General features: G+C 40.4%; 1 protein-coding gene across 4 annotated transcripts in view; it reads left to right on the top strand.

Annotated features, from left to right (window-relative positions):
• Nucleotides 1-5,484: 5,484 nt before the first annotated feature.
• Nucleotides 5,485-25,056, top strand: part of prpf38b (pre-mRNA processing factor 38B) — a 39,006-nt gene continuing 19,434 nt past the window's right edge. The window contains exons 1-3 of one of the 4 annotated variants that reach the window (XM_060905993.1): nucleotides 5,485-5,916; nucleotides 11,710-11,778; nucleotides 16,439-16,590. In XM_060905993.1, the coding sequence (XP_060761976.1) occupies nucleotides 5,710-5,916; nucleotides 11,710-11,778; nucleotides 16,439-16,590 (428 nt within the window). In that variant the 5' untranslated portion in view covers nucleotides 5,485-5,709. Of the gene's footprint in view, nucleotides 5,917-10,761; nucleotides 11,611-11,709; nucleotides 11,779-16,438; nucleotides 16,591-25,056 lie in introns of those variants that run through there. The other 3 variants (XM_060905994.1, XM_060905995.1, XM_060905992.1) reach the window with 3 other exon arrangements.

The raw sequence follows: 25,056 nt of genomic DNA, 5'->3' as shown, positions 1-25,056 counted from the left end.
TAAATTGACCGTAGGTGTGAATGGTTGTCTGTGTCTATGTGTCAGCCCTGTGATGACCTGGCGACTTGTCCAGGGTGTACCCCGCCTTTCGTCCGTAGCCAGCTGGGATAGGCTCCAGCTTGCCTGCAACCCTGTAGAACAGGATAAAGCGGCTAGAGATAATGAGATGAGATGTATCTTATGGCATTTTCAGTTCACTACAACAGTTTACTGTGGGCACTGCCAGCAAACAAAAAAAAATGCTTCTGCACATGCACAGCAGAAAACTCTCATTGAAGTGTGATGCTATGTTGTCTTGACAACCATGCAATATCATAAACCATATTCAACGCTCATTCTCCATTGGGTAGAGTGATGTAATACATGTAAGATAAGAGATATACTAACAATATTGCAATATCAAACCAAATGAATGAAACCTGCTAGAATGGAAGAGAATACATGTTTTTATTCCATCGAAAAAGTGTCCTGTATGTATTATAATTCCCAATATCTTCACTCTGATGACATCACTGTGTTTTCCTGCTGACTTAATGCACGTTGTCATGATGGCGAACCAGTTCAAAATTAAAATTCTTTTGAGTAACTTGTGTATTTTTTGTGAGGATGTGTCTTTATCATATAAAGAACATTACAAGGTAGCATGAAGATATGATGTTTATCCTCTCGTGTCGCTTTGCTCACTCATGATATATGCATTCACTTCTCAAAGATAAACTTCATATCTTTGCGCAATCATGCAATATCATATATATATATATATATATATATATATATATATATATATATATATATATATATATATATATATACAACCCCGATTCCAAGAAAGTTGGGACAAAGTACAAATTGTAAATAAAAACGGAATGCTATAATTTACAAATCTCAAAAACTGATATTGTATTCACAATTGAACATAGACAACATATCAAACGTCGAAAGTGAGACATTTTGAAATTTCATGGCAAATATTGGCTCATTTGAAATTTCATGACAGCAACACATCTCAAAAAAGTTGGGACAGGGGCAATAAGAGGCTGGAAAAGTTAAAGGTACAAAAAAGGAACAGCTGGAGGACCAAATTGCAACTCATTAGGTCAATTGGCAAAAGGTCATTAACATGACTGGGTATAAAAAGAGCATCTTGGAGTGGCAGCAGCTCTCAGAAGTAAAGATGGGAAGAGGATCACCAATCCCCCTAATTCTGCGCCAACAAATAGTGGAGCAATATCAGAAAGGAATTCGACAGTGTAAAATTGCAAAGAGTTTGAACATATCATCTACAGTACATAATATCATCAAAAGATTCAGAGAATCTGGAAGAATCTCTGTGCGTAAGGGTCAAGGCCGGAAACCCATACTGGGTGCCCGTGATCTTCGGGCCCTTAGACAGCACTGCATCACATACAGGCATGCTTCTGTATTGGAAATCACAAAATGGGCTCAGGAATATTTCCAGAGAACATTATCTGTGAACACAATTCACCGTGCCATCCGCTGTTGCCAGCTAAAACTCTATAGTTCAAAGAAGAAGCCATATCTAAAAATGATCCAGAAGCGCAGACGTCTTCTCTGGGCCAAGGCTCAGAAATGGACTGTGGCAAAGTGGAAAACTGTTCTGTGGTCAGACAAATCAAAATTTGAAGTTCTTTATGGAAATCAGGGACGCTGTGTCATTCGGACTAAAGGGGAGAAGGACGACCCAAGTTGTTATCAGCGCTCAGTTCAGAAGCCTGCATTTCTGATGGTATGGGGTTGCATTAGTGCGTGTGGCATGGGCAGCTTACACATCTGGAAAGACACCATCAATGCTAAAAGGTATATCCAGGTTCTAGAGCAACATATGCTCCCATCCAGATAACGTCTCTTTCAGGGAAGACCTTGCATTTTCCAACATGACAATGCCAAACCACATACTGCATCAATTACAGCATCATGGCTGCATAGAAGAAGGGTCCGGGTACTGAACTGGCCAGCCTGCAGTCCAGATCTTTCACCCATAGAAAATATATGGCGCATCATAAAATGGAAGATACGACAAAAAAGACCTAAGACAGTTGAGCAACTAGAATCCTACATTAGACAAGAACAGGTTAATATTCCTCTCCCTAAACTTGAGCAACTTGCCTCCTCAGTCCCTAGATGTTTACAGACTGTTGTAAAGAGAAAAGGGGATGTCTCGCAGTGGTAAACATGGCCTTGTCCCAACTTTTTTGAGGTGTTGTTGTCATGAAATTTAAAATCACCTAATTTTTCTCTTTAAATGATACATTTTCTCAGTTTAAACATTTGATATGTCATCTATGTTCTATTCTGAATAAAATATGGAATTTTGAAACTTCCACATCATTGCATTCCGTTTTTATTTACAATTTGTACTTTGTCCCAACTTTTTTGGAATCGGAGTTGTATACACACACACACACACACACACACACACACACACACACACACACTCCGGTTTCCACCACAGTCCAAAGACATGCAGGTTAGGTTAACTGGTGACTCTAAATTGACCATAGGTGTGAATGGTTGTCTGTGTCTATGTGTCAGCCACTGTCTCCTCTACTAACCAAGGTGGGACAACAGAGAATGGTGCAGTGGGCCTGATCATTATATCCCCTATCCCTATTCCATTAACTGTGTTTCCTATTGTCCAACCGAAGCTCTTGATCTGATGCTTTTCTTTCTCTTAGCAAGGCTGTAACACCTTCTGAGTAGCATGACTCTCTTTATGGCCCTTTAAAGTGCATATCACAGGTAAATTCAGGAGCAAGATCAATGTAATTCTCCTATTTTATATTAAACTTTGGTCAAATATCTGTCACATTTTGCATTTTGTGCAATTTTTTTACCTTGCGCAATACCAGAAAAATTCAGTTGAAATCAAGCCATTTGAGGTGAATTGGTCCGCGTCTGAAAAAACTTGGCATTTGGATTTCCCGGGAAACATTGATTTTCGTGATGTCATGTGCGGGACGCCTCCTTCTGAATCCTACGTCAGCGCTGGTTTGTTTATGAGAAAACAACCTGGTGGTTTTCTGCAAGTTTCTTCAACATTATCACGTAATTATTAAAATGGTTAACAGATGTATCGTAGGAGGGTCTAGCAACACCAGTCTTGATGGGATTAGTACTCCTCGTTTCCCAAAAGACCGGACAATGAGAGAGAAATGGGAGCGCTTCGGGCGAGGTACCCAGAACAATTGGCTACACAGGCTGTGCACTGAAACCGTGCAAGCTGTCACAGCCTGCTGGCGGTTCCGCAGGTGACGTCACGAATCTGGCTCCAGACTCCCTTGGGGTTTTTCCAGACTCGTTTTGTTATTGTTTTGTTAAGTTACTGACAAAATATATTTAAGCCAGCTCCTCTTCCTCCTCATCAAACTCTCCTTCTTCTTCAGCAGTTGCATCCTGGTACTGCTGGTACTCAGACACCAGGTCATTCATGTTGCTCTCAGCCTCTGTGAACTCCATCTCTGCTGTAGACAGATGGCCTTGTGTAAAATTACCTTTCTTGGATGAGTGTGTAAAGGGACATACTTTCATATTAAAAAAACACATGAAATTGGTCCAGAATATGCACTTAAAGCTTGCACAATATGTTACTGCTAACTGAGTTCTTCTGATTTCCAATGGCATCTCATTAATTTCCACATGCAGAGCTGTTACTATCGTTTTTCAAGTAGAGTCTCATGGATACAGTCCAAGTCTGAAATGTTAGATTATTTGGATTAAAGCTTTGATTAGCCCAATATATATGGATTTCAGAGAAGTTCTATTTGCTCACCACTCTCTACCCCTCAAGCATTTTAAAAAATTCAGTCCCCTTTTTTAAAAACCCTTTTCTACGTTTTTCCCCCTTCAATACATGTTGCCTAAGTAAGGTTTTCAAGCCTATCTACAGCTTCACATAGCTACGGAAGCCGAGAATGGCTGTGCTTGCAATAAGTTTTTTAAAATACCGTTTTCTTGTGATAACGAGAAAATTACTACGTTATCTACGTAGTATTAAATTATTTAATTAATAAATTAGTAATTAATAAAATTACTACGTTATTTTATTTTGAAATCAGTTCTTGCACGCTCTGATCACAATTTGCTTTTTCATATTTGCATTATACAGTTTGTAGATAGATAGATAGATAGATAGATAGATAGATAGATAGATATTCTCTTGTAGTTAGACTGCTTAATGACAAACACAGTGACATTTTTTCAGTGTGTGATTGTGGTATTTGCTGTATATAAATAATTAAAAACAGACAATTGTGTCCTGAAATAATGTATATTTTATAAAATTAGAATTATTGCACGTCATTCATATGGACAATATCGTCTTTAAACACCATCACTTTCCCTGTGAAGAAGACACCTGCGCCATCTACTGGACAGTTAAACTGCCAAGCTTTTTTTTTTTTAACTAAACTGCCAGGCTTGCACTCGTGTCCTGAAATGAAAATGGGTCACATCCGCTGAACATGATGAGTAAATAAAAAAATATACACACAAACAGCTATTTACATAAAATGAATTTTTGATTTGTTTATTCAGTAAATAATAATCATACAAACACTACACATGTAAATATGAAAATTAAAAACCAGGATAACACACGAAAGCAAAAATTGCCTATTTCCAATGTGGTCCTATTGGTCACGTGGCAATCATGATTACAGGTGAAAAAGTTTGTATATAATAATAATAATAATAATAATAATAATAATAACGGAAAAATACTGTAAATAATAATAATAATAATAGCAAAAATATTATAAAATAATATACTTAGAATATAGACTAGACCTAAATAATGATAGAAAAAACCTATAAGATAACAAAAATGACAGGGAAAACGGAAAAAGGACCTATCTAAAAATACATAAAAGTGCTCAATTCCTGGCGATACAATTCACTAAAAAATGGCGCTTATAATAATTAAACGACAGTATGAATTATATAATAATAATTAATAAATAATTAACTTGTCACGAGAAAACGAGCTTTGTTATTTTCTCGTAATCTGGAGAAACCGACCTTTAAAAAATTATTGCATGAACGGCCGTTCTAGGCTTCCCTACATGCCAGTTAGACTTGGCTCCATTTTGTCAGTGATTGCAAGTTCACAGATGGCCATGCCATTGCACTTTTACAGACCAATCAGAACAGCCCTAATTTCCATATTAAAATTCTTCAACCTATCCTTAATCTAATCTTCAATTTAGGCTTCAATAAATATTTCAATATATCCTTTATTAAACGTGTCAATAAATCATGTAATTTTCATTGAAATAAGTTTTGTAATAAATGGAAAGATTTATTGACATTTATTGAACGATATATTTATGGATTTAGTGATGATCGATTGACATATATTTAAAGATATGTCATTTAAAAAAATCTTCCATATGTATTGAACTAGAGCAGGCTGTTTTTTTTTTTTTTTAGAACATTTCTCAAAGCGTAATTTCCGTTTCCGCCTTGTCTCCGGTAGCATTAGCTGTTTTACATTTAACTCTCTTAGTATGACCGAAAAGATCGTTTGTTTCGGACAAATACCATTTTAATACATAAACAAATTAAGTTTAACAACGTATAATACTCATTTTTAATCATATCTGAAGTAAAGCTTTTTTAATGATACGATAGTTAGTACTAAAACGGGTTGTGTTAAGCAGCTAGTTCCTAATTTTGCTGCATCCAGGCAGTATGGCGGGGAATCTGCAGCAGCAGCAGCAGGCCTTGAGCAAACCTCCTTCAGGGAAACACGGCAACGTTTTACCTCTGTGGGGGAATGAGAAGACAATGAACTTAAATCCTATGATTCTCACAAACGTGTTATCGTCTCCATATTTCAAGGTTCAGTTGTATGAACTGAAGACCTATCATGAGGTCGTGGACGAGATCTACTTCAAGGTAACGCTAGTTAATGCTACTCGGCTAGCAGGCCCGCGACACTGCAGCTTCCATAGTTAGCTTGCCAGTGACTGACGTGGGATTCGACAGTGTTTTTCTTCTGTTAGTGTTTCATGTTATGCTGAACTTCACCACAAACGAACGTCTTGTTTTTGTTACTGGTAGAGGAGCACGCTGGTTTTTTCTCAGGATCAGATAACGTTAGGTTTCTTAGCAGTTAGGACAAGAAGTAGTAGTTGCAAGTATATCTATAGAACCAGATATTTTGGCGATCACCCTTAGATTTTCAACGTAACCAATGTTCGGCGTCTTTATAACAGAATCTGAATAAAACTCGTGTTCCGCCTTCGAACACACGAGGCTGCCATCTTGAAAAAATTCCCAGAAATTAAAAGCAGTAATTAAGTACATGCTCTAACTTGTTTATCTCTATTGATTCGTGACCGAGGATTGTAGCTAGAAGGAAAGAAGTCAGTGTGTGTTTGTTTTTTTTTAATTTTGTGCCGCTGTTCGATAATTGGTAGATCCGTTAACATTTGGCTAAGTATTTGTTCGCTGCAGATTCTTTCATGATTGCTCGGGAATCATATCGCTATAGTCTTGACCGCCCAACAATGAACCATTATACAGTAGCAGTGATTTGTATGGGTCCGAGTAAAATTAAGGATTTCACGAGTGATTTTGAAGTTTTGAAATTTAAAAACTTTGAAATCACGAGTGAAATTGAGCCTTAATTTTACGAGGAACCATACGATGACTTGTTTATAATATACAGGGCCAAATTCATATTTCGGAAGCCATTCAAGTTCACAACATTTTGTCATTCACGTTTTCTGAACCAATCAGGACGCCAGACTATCTTGCACGTTTGGATCAGTTTCTAAAGCGTCTTTCATCATGACACGACACGAGGATTTTGAAAGTGATTACAACATTTTATTGGAACTTCTTTACAAAAGCCATTTTGTTGACATAATTTAATTTTTGTAACCGTAACCGAGCAACGAACTAGCCAATAGCATTTCAGAAATATGGCCCCGTGTTAAGGAAAAAAAAAAAAGCCCTCCTTGATTGACCAATCAGAATTGAGTAATTTGGCCCAATGTATTATAACTAGGGCTGTCAAACGATTAAAAATTTTAATCGCGATTAATTGAAAAAAAAATCTTTAAACATCTGTTTAAATTGTACTCAAATACATTTCTACATCAGAGCAAACATTTGAATATATGCTCTGATGCTCCATGTCACTTATAAGGCTCATCTTCTCTTAAGGGGTGTTCACACGGCAACTTTTACTCCGGTGTAGCACCGGGGCTGCCCCGGTAGAGCGTTCACACGGTACAAAGTTATACCGGTGTAGCCCCTGAAAGCTGCTTAAACCGGTGCAAATCTAACCCTGCTCGGGAGGTGGTTTAAAGGGGAACAGAGGGCAATATAGAGAGTAAATATAACAATAAAACACACATTAACGAACCTTATTCAAGACTTACAAAAGTTTTTTTGTTCTAAGGTTGGAAAGTTATAGTGTTTTGAAAGTAGCTCGAGCAAACTATTTCCGCAGTTTGAACAGCCCGCCATGATATTAATTTTATCCAATCAGAATGCACGTTCATTTTCTCTGCGTAACACTCATGACGTATGTATGTGCCCAGTTGTGTTGGCTCATTGAGGCTGGGAATAGCACGTGTGAATCGGAAAGTAGGATGAATTGTAAGTGATCGGTTACACAATGCCACAGTGTGTTGCTTTCGGGTGTAATAACAGGACCGATGGAAAGCATAACGATCCTCCAGACGTGTCTTTTCACTCGTTTCCTCTGAAAAACACCAAGCGAGTTCAAGCTTTCTTCTCTTCTTTCGTCATCACCGGAGTCGAGAGTACCTCTCCTAGGTTCAAACTGGTACCCTTCTAAGCCATAGCCTGCTTGCAGTGTGTCTTGCGGGATCTCTTCGTATGATTCGACAGAGCTGTCGCTTTCACTTGATGCGCCCGACGCCATGATTACACGCTTCTCTCCTAGTGCAGTGGGTAGGGCTGACGTCACGGTCTTTTAAAAATGGCGACTCTTGTGCCGTTTAGCGTACCGACTATTATATTTACAATTACCAAGATATTTCGTTGTTTTCTAGTATATAAATTTGATAGAATACTTAAGAATACGTTACTTTGTCACATCAGCAACTGTATATATTATATTTGGTACCCCTTTAAGAAATTTACTCTGGAGTAAATGCTAGTTTGCGGGGCAGCACCGTTATAAAATGGGACGTCTGAACGCTACAAGGGTAGACTCGCTACGCGTGAGGAGAGTTGATTACATACGGGCATTGCATAATTTGCATCCTGGTATTTTGCGCTTCCAAAATGGTGAATATCAACAACAACAGAACTGCGTGTCTTCCAGTGTTGCCAGATTGGGCAGTTTTAAGTGCATTTTGGGGGATTTGAACATATTTTGGGCTGGAAAACGTCAGCCCAAAACTGGCAACACTGGTGTCTTCATCCACGTTGTTTCCCCGGCGCTTTGTGATGCCATGACAACCGGGAAAAGGAAGTACATTTTCACTCGTGCGCATATTTCATTTCCGCATTATTACTATCGTATAGCACGGTCGCAAAAACTGCTGTGTGAACGCAAGTGGGGCTGCACCGGTGCTGACACGCTTCTCTCTAGTAAGCAGGGTTGTGACGTGTGAACGTTCCACAAAATTTACACTGGTGTAAGATTTATCGCAACAAAATACATCGGTGCAGCATCGATGCAAATATGTGCCGTATGAACACCCCTTTAGATAGACAATGTATAGGCCTAATGCACAAATATTTGGCATTCGGGTTTTGGTATTAGATCTAGGCATGCAGCATATTCTTTCCAATGTAGCCTATCAGACATCTGTTGGGCATAGGCTATGTGCAAAATACGATTTGGAGAAATAACAGACTATATATTTTTTTCTCAACTGTAATGGCTGCAAGCTACACTTCAAAGAGCAAAGAGGAAGTAGTTTGACTCCTGCAAGTTCATTCAAGTGAAGCAGTAGGCTATTTGGAAATCGCTAGGATACCTACAATCTACAGGTGGAGATAAGGGAATGTGCGCATTCCCGATCGTAGCCCATCAGATATCAACACATTTCACCCGGTAAAGTGAAAGTAAACGGAACTCGCACCGCATCGCATATGCAGACTACAATTTAACTGACCATGTTGTGGGTTTATTTGACAAGCTGTAGAGCTACGTTTTACCACAAAGTTAATGTTATAACTAGCTTTATTTTGCATGCTAGTCACCCACGAAAATCTGCATTGTTCCTTACCAAGATGAGCCCAATTCGCTGTTGTTTAAATACCCTGCGATAACGCCGTCATTTTTTTAAAATCGCGATCAAATTAAATTGTGTTAATGCACTAATAACGCGTTAACTTCGACAGCCCTAATTATAACCAAGGTAACCTGACGAATGTAGACTTAAAATCCATCTCTACTAGCTTATTGTTCTAATAGCTAGTTCTGGAACTTAGGGAATGGAGAAGCTTTTTTTGTTGTTGTTGTTTAATCATTTGCGCTGAAGTGAGAAACTCTCAGTGGACTGTAGATTGGGCCAGAGAGCCTGCGGGACCAAACAAACAAAAAAAAAGTAGATACGAACAGTACCAGATACGGGACAAAGAAAGCTTTTCTTTTCATGTTCATTAACATGAAAGCGCATTGGGAGCTGGCGGTGCATGAAACTATTGCTTTATCAGGGCTCGAAATTCATATATTTTTTTCACCAGCCAACCGGACTAGTTACCTTCCAAAGTAACTAGCCAAACAGAAAATCAACTCGCCAAAATTTGTTCATGTATGAATTTTACTTTTGTCAAAAATAACACAAAAGAGAGTAGTTGCCATTGTTCATGACTAATGTGCATTTATTTCAAGACCTGAGTATTTTGATAGTTTTTTTTTTTTTTGCACACTTTACAAATTGCCATTTGCTGTTCCACGTCCTCCTCGCGATATCCACAAAAATGCCAGATGACTGACCCCTTGCTAGTTCTTTTAGGAACCAATTCATCCGCTTCCATTTTTAATTTGTCGCTGAAATTGACTGAGCTTACACGGTAGCCTATGCAACACCAGCAGTTGCACGAACTGAGTCAGCGCTGTAAACCAAAACTAGGAAATCTTCCCACACGTTCCTTTCAGCACCGAGATGTCACCCGGGATTGGTTGGCGAGTGCGTGATTTTTTTTTTTTTTTTTTTTTTTAACCCTTAGGCAGCCTCTCACATTACTGCCTGAGGGACAGGGAGAAAACCACCGGAAAAGGTTTTAAACAAACGCAACAAACACAAAACAAATACAAGTAGGCAGATGACCATAAAATACTCTATAGTTACGATATAATAATTGTATGTATCTCACACAGAATTTTCGGAGATATATCGAGTATATTCGATATATCACACAGCCCTAGTCTGAATCTTCGCTTCATATATATTTTTTATTTTCAACTAGCCAGCTGGGCTGCCTAGTGACAGGAATTACACTACCGTTCAAAAGTTTGGGGTCACTTTGAAATTTCCTTATTTTTGAAAGAAAAGCACTGTTCTTTTCAATGAAGATCACTTTAAACTAATCAGAAATCCACTCTATACATTGCTAATGTGGTAAATGACTATTCTAGCTAAATTCTACTAAATGTCTGGTTTTTGGTGCAATATCTCCATAGGTGTATAGAAGCCCATTTCCAGCAACTATCACTCCAGTGTTCTAATGGTACAATGTGTTTGCTCATTGCCTCAGAAGGCTAATGGATGATTAGAAAACCCTTGTACAATCATGTTAGCACAGCTGAAAACAGTTTAGCTCTTTAGAGAAGCTATAAAACTGACCTTCCTTTGAGCAGATTGAGTTTCTGGAGCATCACATTTGTGGGGTCGATTAAATGCTCAAAATGGCCAGAAAAATGTCTTGACTGTATTTTCTATTCATTTTACAACTTATGGTGGTAAATAAAAGTGTGACTTTTCATGGAAAACACAAAATTGTCTGGGTGACCCCAAACTTTTGAACGGTAGTGTACCCGCCAAATGACAAATTAAGTCTCCTCGGGCGACCGGACCACCACGAATTTCGAGCCCTGTTTATCGTTGTCATGGGCAACGATGGCTTAAATCAGCGTTTCTGAACCTTTTTTCAGTCACGGCACCCTTCAGAAGTATGCAAATTCTCAAGGAACCCCCATATAAAATATACGCAGTCACGCTGACCATACGCTGACCCCGGCAGTGACGTTGTGACATGGGAAAGGGGACCGTGAGACAAATTTTGATGATGCTTGAGGCGGCGATGCTCTGCATTAGTGTAACTATCATTTTTTTGGAATTTTAATTCATTTTATTTATTTCAGTGTTAGAATATATAATTTTTTGACGGCACCCCTAATGAAGCCAGACTGCACCCCAGTTGAGAAAGGCTGGCTTAAATGACCAAATATGAGGTTTTTTTTGATTATTTTTTTTTTTTAATTAATAAAACCAGCCAGCTCCGTGGGAACAAAACTAACTGCCAGAGCGCGTGGTTGTTCAAAGTTTCTGTGGCAGTGGGTGGCATTGATTTAAAAAAAAAAAAATCCTCCAGGAGCAGGAGGAGAGAAGGTCCTACGCCTACAACTTGTGCAGTCCTATGGCCCTTGCAAGTCAGGTTTACGTGTTTGCATATCGTTAAAGTTTCTTTTTGTATTTTCATCAGAAATACCATACTGTTGGAGTCTGTGTGACAGAGTTGTATATTTTTCCACAGGTAACCCATGTAGAGCCATGGGAAAAAGGTAGCAGAAAGACAGCGGGGCAAACTGGGATGTGCGGAGGGGTAAGTAGAAGTATGTGCTTCTGGATGTCCATTTCAAATTAAAATATTCTTGGTCACACATGCAACAATACACAGTATGATGTGTAGTGCGATGATTTTTATGACTGTCGGGTGATCTGAAAACACTTTACATAAATCAGAATTTACTTGCAAACAAGTATAAAAAGAAAAAATATAAAAGTATGAGAGATGTTAGGAAAAAAATATGTGGAATCAAGTACAGGTATGTGCAGTGCTGTGCAACATTGGGCTGAAGTAATTGTGTATGTGTATACACACACCTTTTAAGAAAACCATACTACAACAGCAGGGGAATATAAAATAACTTGCAAAGCAGTTAGAAACCGAGACGAAGAAAACAGCCAAGGCATAATGACGGCTACGTAGTGAGGGACGCTTTTAGGAACTGAAATAAAAGCTCAAAAAGTCAAATTTATGTGGCGCTGGTTGGTAATATATGCTCATTCCAACTTGCCCAGTCGGGCATGTCAGGGACACATCCCACTTGCCCGAATGCGTGTTTCACTTGCCCTGGGCAATCGGGCAGTGGTTAATGTCGAGCCCTGATGTAATACGTACGTACGTGTGTAATATAAAATTAATTGCACACGTATGTGTCTATGTAAAATTTATAAATGCAGGGTGATCTATATTAACATGAATGTAGGCTGTGGGTATTGTGCAAACAATGTCTAGTCCTAGGTGTTGTCTTGGTTCAGGCCCCAAATTGCTTCTGCAGAGAAGCTTTTCTCTGTTGCCCTTTTTACACAGATATTCCACAATATTGGCATGAAGAAGACATCTCCATATTCTGGCTTTGGTTGTGTACACTGAACCAAATAAAGCCTTGTGAGCTGGTGTTCTGTAATCAGTGGCTTGATGTGTCCCGATGGATAGTCAGCATCTAGGGTGGCAGATCAGAAATACAAATACCCCGACCATACTGGCATTGCTTTCAAAATGATGGCCGGTGAACTGAGTATTGAGGTGCTTTTGTTAGCCATGCACATCTATACCACTCTTCAAACACAAGCAAAGTTTCTGAGCATTATATGCAACATGTAATCACTTCTGTGAAATAATTCGTGTTTAAAGGACCCATGGCATGGTGGTTTGTTGATGCTTTAAACGGGCTTGTGGAGGTTTCCGGATGTTATATCCGCAGCCTTTCTCGAAATGAACCCTCGGCACGTAGATATAGCCTCCTGGGAGAAAGCCCCATTTCAGCACTTTTCCCAGTGTGTCGTTTTGCTAATGAGAAGCATGGAGGCGGGGAAGGGTAGAGGGTGGGGGCAGGCCATGAGGGGAGGGGCTTGACCAAGCTGCAGGCATGCTACCTGTGTGTGAACAGTAGCAATGGCAGGTCAAGCAACAGTCCAAGCTTTCGCTTTTGACCCGGAGTCCGACCCCGAAGCAGAAGCGCAAGCAGTTGAACAAACTGTAAATCACCGATTTCAGCAGGAGTACCTTCAGCGCAGAGTACCTGGCTAACTGCAGGAAGCGGTTAGCTGCACAGCTAATGTAGCCATTGCAAGGCTAACGCACCGATTTTAAAACACGGCAAAACGATTTAACAGTTATACACTTACTTGTTCGGTGTTTATGGCTGATGCGGCAGGGATGCTTGGTATGGACCCAGGCTTCAGTGACAGTTGATGTGCAAAACCTGCCCTGTACTGTCCCAAGTTGTGGAAACATTCATCAGGAAAATGCTTCCGACAAACATACACCGTCTTAGGTAGACTCGACGGCGTATTATTGGAGTAAATAAAATTAAGCCACTGCGTCTTCAGGGGCTCTCCCGTTGGCAGTAAAAACAGACTCCTTTCTGTGTTGTCACATCCATGTACAGCGCAATTTCCATGTTTCGCTTGCTTAGGTGGTGCCATGTTGTTGTGTCCTCTATGGTCTCCTCACTACAAAATTGAAGTGACATATCTATGGTGGCAACTTTTGAGCTGGGCGGGCAATCCATACAGTGGGTGGGAATCCAGAGGGGGGGCGTGGGGATCATCTCCCTTGGTGACGTAGTAAAGGGAAGAGCATATCAACGCGCCATTTTGACGCGCCATTCTCAAATGTTGACAAAGGGTGGGCATAGTTTGGTTTACACATTGACATTTCTAGCCACTGGGGTGACTTAAGAAGGTCAGAGGAACTCATTTTAACATTAAAAAACCTCAGAAAGTGAAAATTTCATGCCATGGGACCTTTAAGGGAAGTAATGGAGGCAATGAAATCTGCATGGAACTTGTCTTTTGTGTTATTTAGCGAGCTAGTGATTTTTCATGTTGGATAACTAGTTAAGCAGCTCGCTAGCTAACTAACTTCATGTTAAATGGCTAGTGTGATTGTGGTAATGAGCTGAAAGCCTTGCAATGACGGTCACACTGTCGTCTTTCTCATTCATAGTCGCTGTTTGACTTTAATGAGGTGTGGGTTTTTTTGTTTGTTTTTTTTTTGTTTGTTTTTTTGCTTTTTTTATACCAACCTGTTTTCGTCTCTCATTCCTCTCATGTAAGTGTGGGGCATGTTTGAAAGTTGCAGTTGTGCGCCGACTCATAAGTCAAGTCAGTTTATTTGCTTGGTAGTTTTAACAACAGACATTGTCACAAAGCAGCTTTGCAGAAAAAGACTTTAAACATATGAGCCAAAATTATCCCTAATAAATTTATTTATTCCGGATGAGCAAGCCTGTGGGGATGGTGGCAAGGAAATACTCCTTCAGGCAACATGAAAACTTGAGAGGAACCTGACTCGAAAGGGAACCCATCCTCACTTGGGTGAAAACAGATAGTATGATTATCCTCACTTGCTTCTATAACCGTGTCCTATATAGTCACAAAGTACAACTGTGTCACCAAGAAATTCATTATCATTTTAGCATGAAATCTATTTTGACGTTATCAACTGTTCATTGAGACTTGAGTGCAAAACCATTCATGACAACTGCAGTCCTAAAGTTATCGTGTCAGGTGTAGTCCTCAGCCATGAGAGCAAAACTGAAAGTGTCCAGAGCCGCCAGCTTAGGCCAAGTTTACATTAGACCGTATCTGTCTCGTTTTCTTCGCGGATGCACTGTCCGTTTACATTAAACCGCCGGGAAACGGGAATCCGCCAGGGTCCACGTATTCAATCCATATCGTGTCAGCTCCGGTACTGTGTAAACATTGAGATGCGCGGATACGCTGTGCTGAGCTCTAGCTAGCGTCGTCATTGGACAACGTCACTGTGACATCCACCTTCCTGATTCGCTGGCGTTGGTCATGTGACGCGACTGCTGAAAAATGGCGCGGACTTCCGCCTTGTATCACCTTTCATTAAAGAGTATAAAAGTATGAAAATACTGCAAATACTGATGCAAATACTGCCCATTGTGTACTTATGATTGTCTTTAGGCTTGCCATCCTTCCACTTGCAAGTGGTAAGTGATATGCGCTGGGATCTCACACACAGCGGCTCAGTCCCGAATCACTGGTTGTGCACTTCACTCGCGCTCTGTGAGCTGCGCAGGGCCAGAGTGCGCACCCTCCAGAGGGCACTCGCTGTTCAGGGCGGAGTGATTTGGAGCGCAGGATGCCTGCGGAGCCAAGCGTATCCGTGTATTGGTGTTGCTGTGTGCACGCAAATCGTGTATTGGTGTTGCTGTGTGCACACTAATCGTTTTAAAAACATTAATCTGATGATCCGCTGATACGGTCTAATGTAAACATGGGCTTAGCGTGTCTTTCAATTCTCTGTATGGGGCCATCCTCCACAGGAGTAATGTGATGAGACTCTTGCCAGACATGGGGCATCCGGATGGCTCAGGCAGGTTTGAAGAGTAGAAGAGGTCCTCACTGGTGTCTCAGGATCAAAATGTAACTTGACAGAGTGGGGGGAGAAAAAACAGGTTGTTGGGTATGCCCCTTATCACCTTATGGTTAAGAACAGTATACGCTTTGTGCTGGGTGCAAGCAGGGACTCTGGCAAAACTATGACAGCATAACTAAAAGGGAGAGCGTTGGGGGGGGAGCATCTATACATCACAGTTTACCAAACTCGAACCCAGAATCATCTTCCTGTGAGGCGGCAGTGCTAACTACTCTCATCTTGGGGAATCTCTCGTCAAATTATTTTGTGGTATGTAGCCAGCCACGTATCTCGACCAACCAAGCCGCCTTCACCCAGCAGGTAGCTCCACAGATGCTACAAAACGTAGTTAGCTTGTGGGAAGACTGCATTCTTGTCTGTATGTACCATCTTTATCCATGATTCCCCTTCTCTGCATCTCAATTCAACTCATTAGTGAAGAAGTATAAGCCAGACTTTTGACATTTCTAGGAAGAGACTTGCTGTTAATCTCTCTAGGGCAAGCAGCTTACAATATTACTTTTAATGGTGCTCATAATTTGGTACTCAACATTGTTATACTTGAAAAAAAAAAAAAACTTATTTGGGAGTTTTACATTTAAAATTTTTTTTTTCTTTCATTTGCTGGAAGGGTGCCAATAATTTTGGTGGCCACTGTGCTTCAAGTAGTGTGTTGTCTTTTTGATACTTTTCCAATACAAAGGTGTAATTATCTTTATTAATTCTTAAGGTGTGACCATTGAAATGGGGATCATTGTCTTGCAAATAATGTGTGTTTTTTTTTTGTTTGTTTGTTTGTTTTTTGCAGGTGCGGGGTGTTGGCACAGGTGGTATCGTCTCCACAGCTTTCTGTCTACTGTATAAGCTGTTCACGCTAAAACTGACCCGCAAACAGGTGATGGGTCTCATTACACATACAGATTCCCCATACATTCGGGCGCTTGGCTTCATGTATATACGGTAATGGTCAGCTCATTTTATCTTTATTTTGCCAGGGTACTGTGGGAGAAGCATTCAGTCCTGTGGTGCATAGATGTGTGTATGTGTGATATATAAATAAATAAAATATGCATGCCGTTGTGGTCAGAAGTTTACATACAGTGACATGAATGTTATGGCAATATTTGGGCTTTCAGTAATTTCTTTGAAACCCCCATCCCTGTGGCAGAATGTACAGCATACATCTTTAAATAAATAAAAAATTTGAATTTGGTGCGCAAGTTTTAATTTTCTTTGGGTTTTCTGAAATCAGCACAGGGTCAAATTTATGCATACAGGGTCAAAAAAATGTACATACGCTCACTTAAATTATTAATTCAGAGGTGCTGAAACTTCCAAAATGTCTCTTATTTTGCCAAAGCCGAGGTCGCTTAACTTCCTGTTAGTGATCATGATTGACTACAGCTGGTAGCCTCTCTGTGCCTTCATAGAAAGGGTTTGTTTACAGCACTCATTGGATTGACCAACACCCAGTAAAATGGGAAAGTCCAAGGAGCTCAGTGCAGATCTGAGAAAGAGGATCACAGATATACACAACTCCGGAATGTCTCTTGGAGCCATTTCTAAACAACTGCAAATTCCAAGATCAGTTCAAACTAGAAAAGCACTCGGAGAGCGCAGACCTCCGCCAAGAATCCTTTAAAAAAAATTCCGGGATCCAGACAGTAATTCGGATCACCCCCAAAATTTAATGGCTTGTTACTTGTGACCAGTCACACCTCCTGGAAAAATTTTCAGAGCAATCTGTTCATAACTTTTTCCGTAATGTTGCTAATAGACAAACCAATAAACAAACAAACCAACGCTACCAAAAGCATCACCTCCTTGGCGGAGGTAACAATTGTATGCAAGTTATTGTGAGGTGTAGTCAACTTTGCCAAGCCGCTTTGCTTCAAGAAAACCCAAACTGTCACCCTCAGCTGAAAGGAAATTGGTTTGGATGGTCAGCAACAACCTGGGAACCACCATGGCACAGCCCTGCCATGAATCACTGTCTACAGTTCAGATCACCATGGACTAAGAGGCTGCTATCCAAGAAATAACAACCTGCTCCAAAATTGACACCTTGAAGCTTAACTAAAGTTTGAAGCTGACCACAGACAAAGAAGAAGCCTTCTGGAGGATAGCTGTATGGTCAGATGAGACGAAGATTGAGTTGTTTGGCCCCAATGACCACCATGTACACTGGGACACTGTACCAGCTGGTGGTGGTGGTAGGGTCATCATGCTCTGGGGCTGTTTTGCTGCCAGTGGAACTGGTTCATTGCACAAAATAGATGGAATAATGAAGGAGGGCTACTTCAGCATAAACCATCAGAAACTTGAATATGACTTGGGGGGGGATTACAACAGGACAATGAACCCAAACATGCATCAGAGCTGGTTGTGGAGGATAAAGCAGGATGACATTAAGCTTAAAACAAGTCCTGACTTCAACCCTCCTGAAAATATATGGACCGTGCTTATAAGTCGAGTCCATGGCAAGAAAAAAAAAACAAATTTAATTGAACTCTACCAATTCTACCATGAAGAGTCGTGAGATATCCAACCAGAATTCTGCCAGAAGGTTGTTGATTGTAAACAAAAATGTTTGGTCAAGGTGAATCTTGCGAAGACACATTTTGCCCAAATATTAGGTGTGCTGTATGTATATTTGAGTGTGTGTGTGTGTGTGTGTGTGTGTGTGTGTAATTTTGATCCTGTGTTGATTTCAGAAAACCTAAAGAAAATTAAAACTTGTGCACCAAATTCTAGTGTGGTGTTTTGTTTTTAAATGCACAATCAATCTGCCACAGAAAAAGAACAGTTCAAAGAAATTACGGAGAGCCCAAATATTGCCATGACATTCATATCCAAGATGACGTTCGTGTCGCTGTATGCAAACTTCTGACCACAACCCTATATATTAAAAAAAAAAAAAAAATGCATACAATGTGGGAAATAAGGAATTTTAAGTAGACTATCACAGGACAAGCAAGTCTGAAATGTTGTCTGTCCGTCCAAATTTCAGCCTGTTTGAATGACAGGCCAAAGGCCCAGAGCAATGTGGCCAGAGGTCGGGCCTCCGAAGCTAAAGGGCTTTAGATGCCTGGAGATGGCTTCTCACTTATTTCCAGGCACATTTTTGTGATCTTCAAAGACCAAATTACACTGGACATTTGTTGCTAATTCCACTATAAATTAATATAATTTACAAGAAAATGTCAGAAGATCGAAGAAAAGCATGCTTAAAGTTATACCCAAGAAACCAGTAGTCCACATGGGTCAGTTCCATGTCTAGGAAAAAAGTATGGGGGGGGCAAGGATGTTCCAGTTGATTACAACTTGTTGGTACTCGTATATAGGTACGATCATGACATTCATGAAACATTTGTCAACAATGACTGACTTTTTTTTTTTTTAGACTGTAAGTCTATAAGAAATTTAGTAATTAACAATACAACTATTCTTACACGAGTTCAAATTGAGTACGAGCTTCCAAGTAACTTTGTAACAAAATGACTCAAAACTAGACATGGTAATATCATTTGGCATTCAGCCTAAAATCTGCTGGACTACAATTTTAGAAAATAAAAACTCTTAAAATATAAACCTGCATCCTCCAAAGCATGTGATTATGACTGTCATTCTTATTATGAATGGAAAAAAATGCACATAACCCAACAATAGATTGGCAGTTTAGCAATTAACATAATTGCAAAGTTTCATGTAAACTGAACTTTTTAATCAGCTGACTGGATCAATCGGATACAGTTAACCCTAAAACACTAATTCAAATGCATTGTGCAATAAAAACAATAGTGAATATTGAGTGTGTTATTGTCTTATTTAGTGTGCCACTCAGGGAGAGGTAGGTGCTTGTAAATTTTGGTGGGGCTAGGATCTTCGTTGGTGGAGTTCTGAACGTTTAAATCCCCATGCGTGCGCAGCTGGAGCCAGGGCTCATGCTAAAGCTTTCCGCGAGCCATGCTTGCTCCTGATGTTAGATTGGGCCGTGCCTGAGCTCGTTCAAAAGGTCTTGGGGAGAGGGATGTGCCTGTAAACTTTGGAGGGGGGCTGGGCTATTCAGTGATAGAGTTGTGAATTTTTAAAGGCTGGCATGAGCTAGGGTTCATATTAAAGGAGATGCGCAGAACCTTTATTTTTAAAGACGTTTCTGAGTGGCTAGTATCTCCATTCTTGACTCTTGTATGCTGCATAAATGGGAATAAATATTTGAGAGTTAACCTCAACCGTAAAGTTGGCATTCGAGCTGCCCCGCTGAGCTAGCCAGCCCTGGGTGGGTGATGTCACAGCGGGAGCCAGTGCTATAGACCAAAGCCAGACTCGGCAGGCGAGAGTGGTTGCAATGGCCTCTTCGTTTGGTTTTATTGGAGATTCTTCGGATTCCTCAGGTAGCAGTACATCTGACTGTGATAGTCCTGAGATTGGAGTGTGTACATGCTCCTGCTATACATGTAGAACCGTACCAGTTTGAACCATCGGAAAGTGAATCCAATAGTAACACGTCGGCCACAGAGGCCCCCACCTTACGAAATAAAGCCAGAGAACAAAGCCGTCTAGAGAATTGGATGGAATTGAACTGACAGTCTCATGTGACTCTCGTTAAAACGGGATAGGTGTTATGTAGTGAAAGTTCATTATGTCTAACTATTATAACTATTCTTTAAGTTCGTTTCTTAAGACAAGTATTTTTTAGGATGTTACCTTGTTTGTTGACAGTTTCGGCGAACACTTCCGCCTTCTTCAAAACAGTCACCAGATGTCGAGTGGTGACGTGCCTTATCAGCTGATGTACTCTATGGAGGCGTGAACGTCCCGCCCAATTTGACAGGTAGTCCACGCCTCCACGCGGTCAAACCATACAAGAACCTCCGACAGCTGCTAGTTCACCCAAAGACAAAATACAACTGGACAATAAATGCAACGTCATATATGAAATCCCTTGCCGTTCATGCAATAAAGTCTATATTGGTGAAACGGGCAGATGCTTCCACACTCGCAGGAAAGAACACCAATTAGAATGTGAAAAAGAAGCAAGACTCACAAGATCCGAAAAAGAAAAAGCAAACCAAGAAAACTTAAAATCAGCCATTTCAGACCACTGCAAACGGAAAAATCATATAATGAATTGGGAGGAGGCCAGAGTCATTCGCGCTGAAGAAAATAGATACCAGCGTTGGATTTTGGAGGCAGTGGAGATACGCAAGCGGGCGCAGAGGACGATGAACCGGGATGAGGGAGCGTACGCGTTGTCGCACACCTGGAGCGCAGTCCTGGGGCAGCGACCTGACAGCAGGAGGCGTGGACTACCTGTCAAATTGGGCGGGACGTTCACGCCTCCATAGAGTACATCAGCTGATAAGGCACGTCACCACTCGACATCTGGTGACTGTTTTGAAGAAGGCGGAAGTGTTCGCCGAAACTGTCAACAAACAAGGTAACATCCTAAAAAATACTTGTCTTAAGAAACGAACTTAAAGAATAGGGATAGGTGTTATAACTTTGAAAATGCATGCATGTTGCATCTGATAAAACATAAAAGGCTAATTAATCAGATGAATTGAGACAATCAAATTCCGAAGTAAATTAATCTTATCCCGGTAACTTAAATACACAATACAAGTTACATGTATTAATCTAAATGCAGGTAAACAAGTGTTATGTATCCAAATGAGAGTCTCATCTTACCCGTCTGTGTTCTCGCGTCTTGAAGACCGTGGTTGTGGCCAATTGTTTTTGAAACAACCTGACTTTCAGTTCTTCATTCATTCACCTTTTCCACGTAAGGGCGAGATATTGCTGCTGAGGCAAGCATATCCAGCGGAGAAATCTGACGACTGGTCCACTCATTCTCCATTTTCTCCATACTGAGTATTGTCATTACTGCTCAGCTCACACTCCAGGAGAACTGGTGCAACTGAACTTGCTTTCCTTTTCTTGTAGTTTTCTTTTCCTTTAAAGCTCTGTTTTTTAGTATAGCGAAAATGGCGATGAGACTGATAGCCTTCCTGCTGTGACGTCACAAATGTCAAGGTCATTCACTCAGACTGCTACCTGTATGAATCACTTTAATCATAGTTGCTATATTAGATTTATTGTTGATGCTTAAAACTATTCTTGTGCCATTCTTGAGGTCTCAAGGCATTTATAAGCAAAAAATGAGGCCATGGCTCTACGTATCTGCTTTAAAGTTTTCGGCAAGTAGCGCTCGCATGGGTGTTTCGGGGGCGAATAACAGGCTGAGGCGGGTTGTAGCTGGACTGATTTGAAAGGGCTGGGGGAATGGGAGGTGCTTGTAAATTTTGATGGGGCTAGGGCCTTCAGTGGCTAATTTATGAAATTATTTATTTTTTATTTTTTATTTTTTTAAAGGCTGGCTCAAGCCAGGGCTTGTGTTAGTTTTTGGGGGCTCCTGGGTGAATAGCAGGCCAAACCGTGGTTATAGCGGGCTGTTCCTGGGCTGGTTCGAAAGGGCTCAGGGAGAGGGGTGGGACTAGGACCATCGGTGGTGGAGTTATGAATTTTTATAGTCCGCAGGTGTCCCTGTTTCACAGGCTGTGTTATGGCATGATGTATTTGCCCAGTGTAACATTTGGAAGAAAATTAGAAGTAGATTAGACTCCTATCTTTGCAATTTTTATTGGGCCATCTGGTTTGATGGTCTTGAAATACAGATGGACACATTCAAATTTTTTTTTTTTTGTCAGCCCTCTGGTCCGATGCTTTTGAAATACAGACGGACAAATACGAATATTATCGGTGCCTGGTGTGCCAGTCCAGCCTTATTTCCCACTGTGTGTGTGTGTGTGTGTGTGTGAGTGAGAGAGAGAGAGAGAGAGAGAGAGAGAGAGATACAGACATGTCTGTATTTCCTCTCCACATTCATTGGATATGAGCAATCGCATACTCTGGCTACTCTACTACTAGGATATCAGCTCGTATACCGTGAGTAGAGAAAAACAAAATGGCGGCGCGCATCAAGCCAGATATCACTTGGCTGAAGTATTTAAAAGAAACAGAAATGGCTAAAAGTAGCCGTCATCCCCCCCCCCCCCCCCCCCCCCCCCAAAAAAAAAATTCTCCTGTTCTACACTCCAGTCCAGTGGGTGGTGGTAATGCACGTTTAAGTTGGTTTGCACTGCCAAAATACCCTGAAGAAGAAAAATGGCGGACTGTGTCGCGCTGACTCTGCTATAAGTCATGTACGATGAAATTGAGTGAAATAACTTTTATTCTATCCACATTCACTGGATTTTAAGAAATGGAGCATTTTTATTTTTTGCAAATTCGATAGATAGAAACTTCATACAAAACGTCCGACGGTCATTTCTGCTTAAAATGTAAACAAACCTGTGAAATTATGGTAGCAATTTGTGAAAAATAAGAATTCTGTTTCTTTTAAGTGCAATCCCGATTCCGACAAAGTACAAATTGTAAATAAAAACGGAATGCAATAATTTACAAATCTCAAAAACTGATATTGTATTCACAATAGAACATAGACAACATATCAAATGTCGAAAGTGAGACATTTTGAAATTTCATGCCAAATATTGGCTCATTTGAAATTTCATGACAGCAACACATCTCAAAAAAGTTGGGACAGGGGCAATAAGAGGCTGGAAAAGTTAAAGGTACAAAAAAGGAACAGCTGGAGGACCAAATTGCAACTCATTAGGTCAACTGGCAATAGGTCATTAACATGACTGGGTATAAAAAGAGCATCTTGGAGTGGCAGTGGCTCTCAGAAGTAAAGATGGGAAGAGGATCACCAATCCCCCTAATTCTGCGCCGACAAATAGTGGAGCAATATCAGAAAGGAGTTCGACAGTGTAAAATTGCAAAGAGTTTGAACATATCATCTACAGTGCATAATATCATCAAAAGATTCAGAGAATCTGGAAGAATCTCTGTGCGTAAGGGTCAAGGCCGGAAAACCATACTGGGTGCCCATGATCTTCGGGCCCTTAGACGGCACTGCATCACATACAGGCATGCTTCTGTATTGGAAATCACAAAATGGGCTCAGGAATATTTCCAGAGAACATTATCTGTGAACACAATTCACCATGCCATCCGCCGTTGCCAGCTAAAACTCTATAGTTCAAAGAAGAAGCCATATCTAAACATGATCCAGAAGCACAGACATCTTCTCTGGGCCAAGGCTCATTTAAAATGGACTGTGGCAAAGTGGAAAACTGTTCTGTGGTCAGACAAATTAAAATTTGAAGTTCTTTATGGAAATCAGGGACGCCGTGTCATTCGGACTAAAGAGGAGAAGGACGACCCAAGTTGTTATCAGCGCTCAGTTCAGAAGCCTGCATCTCTGATGGTATGGGGTTGCATTAGTGCGTGTGGCATGGGCAGCTTACACATCTGGAAAGACACCATCAATGCTGAAAGGTATATCCAGGTTCTAGAGCAACATATGCTCCCATCCAGACAACGTCTCTTTCAGGGAAGACCTTGCATTTTCCAACATGACAATGCCAAACCACATACTGCATCAATTACAGCATCATGGCTGCGTAGAAGAAGGGTCCGGGTACTGAACTGGCCAGCCTGCAGTCCAGATCTTTCACCCATAGAAAACATTTGGCGCATCATAAAACGGAAGATACGACAAAAAAAAACTAAGACAGTTGAACAACTAGAATCCTACATTAGACAAGAATGGGTTAACATTCCTATCCCTAAACTTGAGCAACTTGTCTCCTCAGTCCCCAGACGTTTACAGACTGTTGTAAAGAGAAAAGGGGATGTCTCACAGTGGTAAACATGGCCTTGTCCCAACTTTATTGAGATGTGGTGTTGTCATGAAATTTAAAATCACCTACTTTTTCTCTTTAAATGATATTTTCTTAGTTTAAACATTTGATATGCCATCTATGTTCTATTCTGAATAAAATATGGAATTTTGAAACTTCCACGTCATTGCATTCTGTTTTTATTTACAATTTGTACTTTGTCCCAACTTTTTTGGAATTGGGGTTGTACTTGATAGTGATTTTATATCTGACTTGATGTGCTTCATTTAACCCATTTTGTTTTTCTTGACTCGTGATATGAGTGGAGTAGTAGTCGCTAATCGGAGTGTGCGATTGCGTGTATTCACTGAATGTGTTTACTTATTTATATTTGCATTTTATGTATTAATGTATGTGTACATAATTTTATTATATACATAGCTCTGGAAAAAATTAAGACACCAATTTTTTTTTCTTGAATCAGGATCTTTATGTGTGGCAGCCATTTCATTCCAGTGTCTGTACTGCAATTCCAACACTCGCACACCTCATTTTACTTAATGAGGTACTGATTAGGTGATCACCTGAACCAGATCTTATTTAAGGAGGAAAAGTATAAAAATGACTGCTGTGGTCATCACTTTCCACTTGAAATTGGACCAGTTTGGATGGCACA

The sequence above is a fragment of the Neoarius graeffei genome, chromosome 23 (assembly GCF_027579695.1).
Source record: "Neoarius graeffei isolate fNeoGra1 chromosome 23, fNeoGra1.pri, whole genome shotgun sequence".
NCBI lineage: Eukaryota > Metazoa > Chordata > Actinopteri > Siluriformes > Ariidae > Neoarius > Neoarius graeffei.
This window is presented reverse-complemented; position numbering and strand designations above follow the sequence as displayed.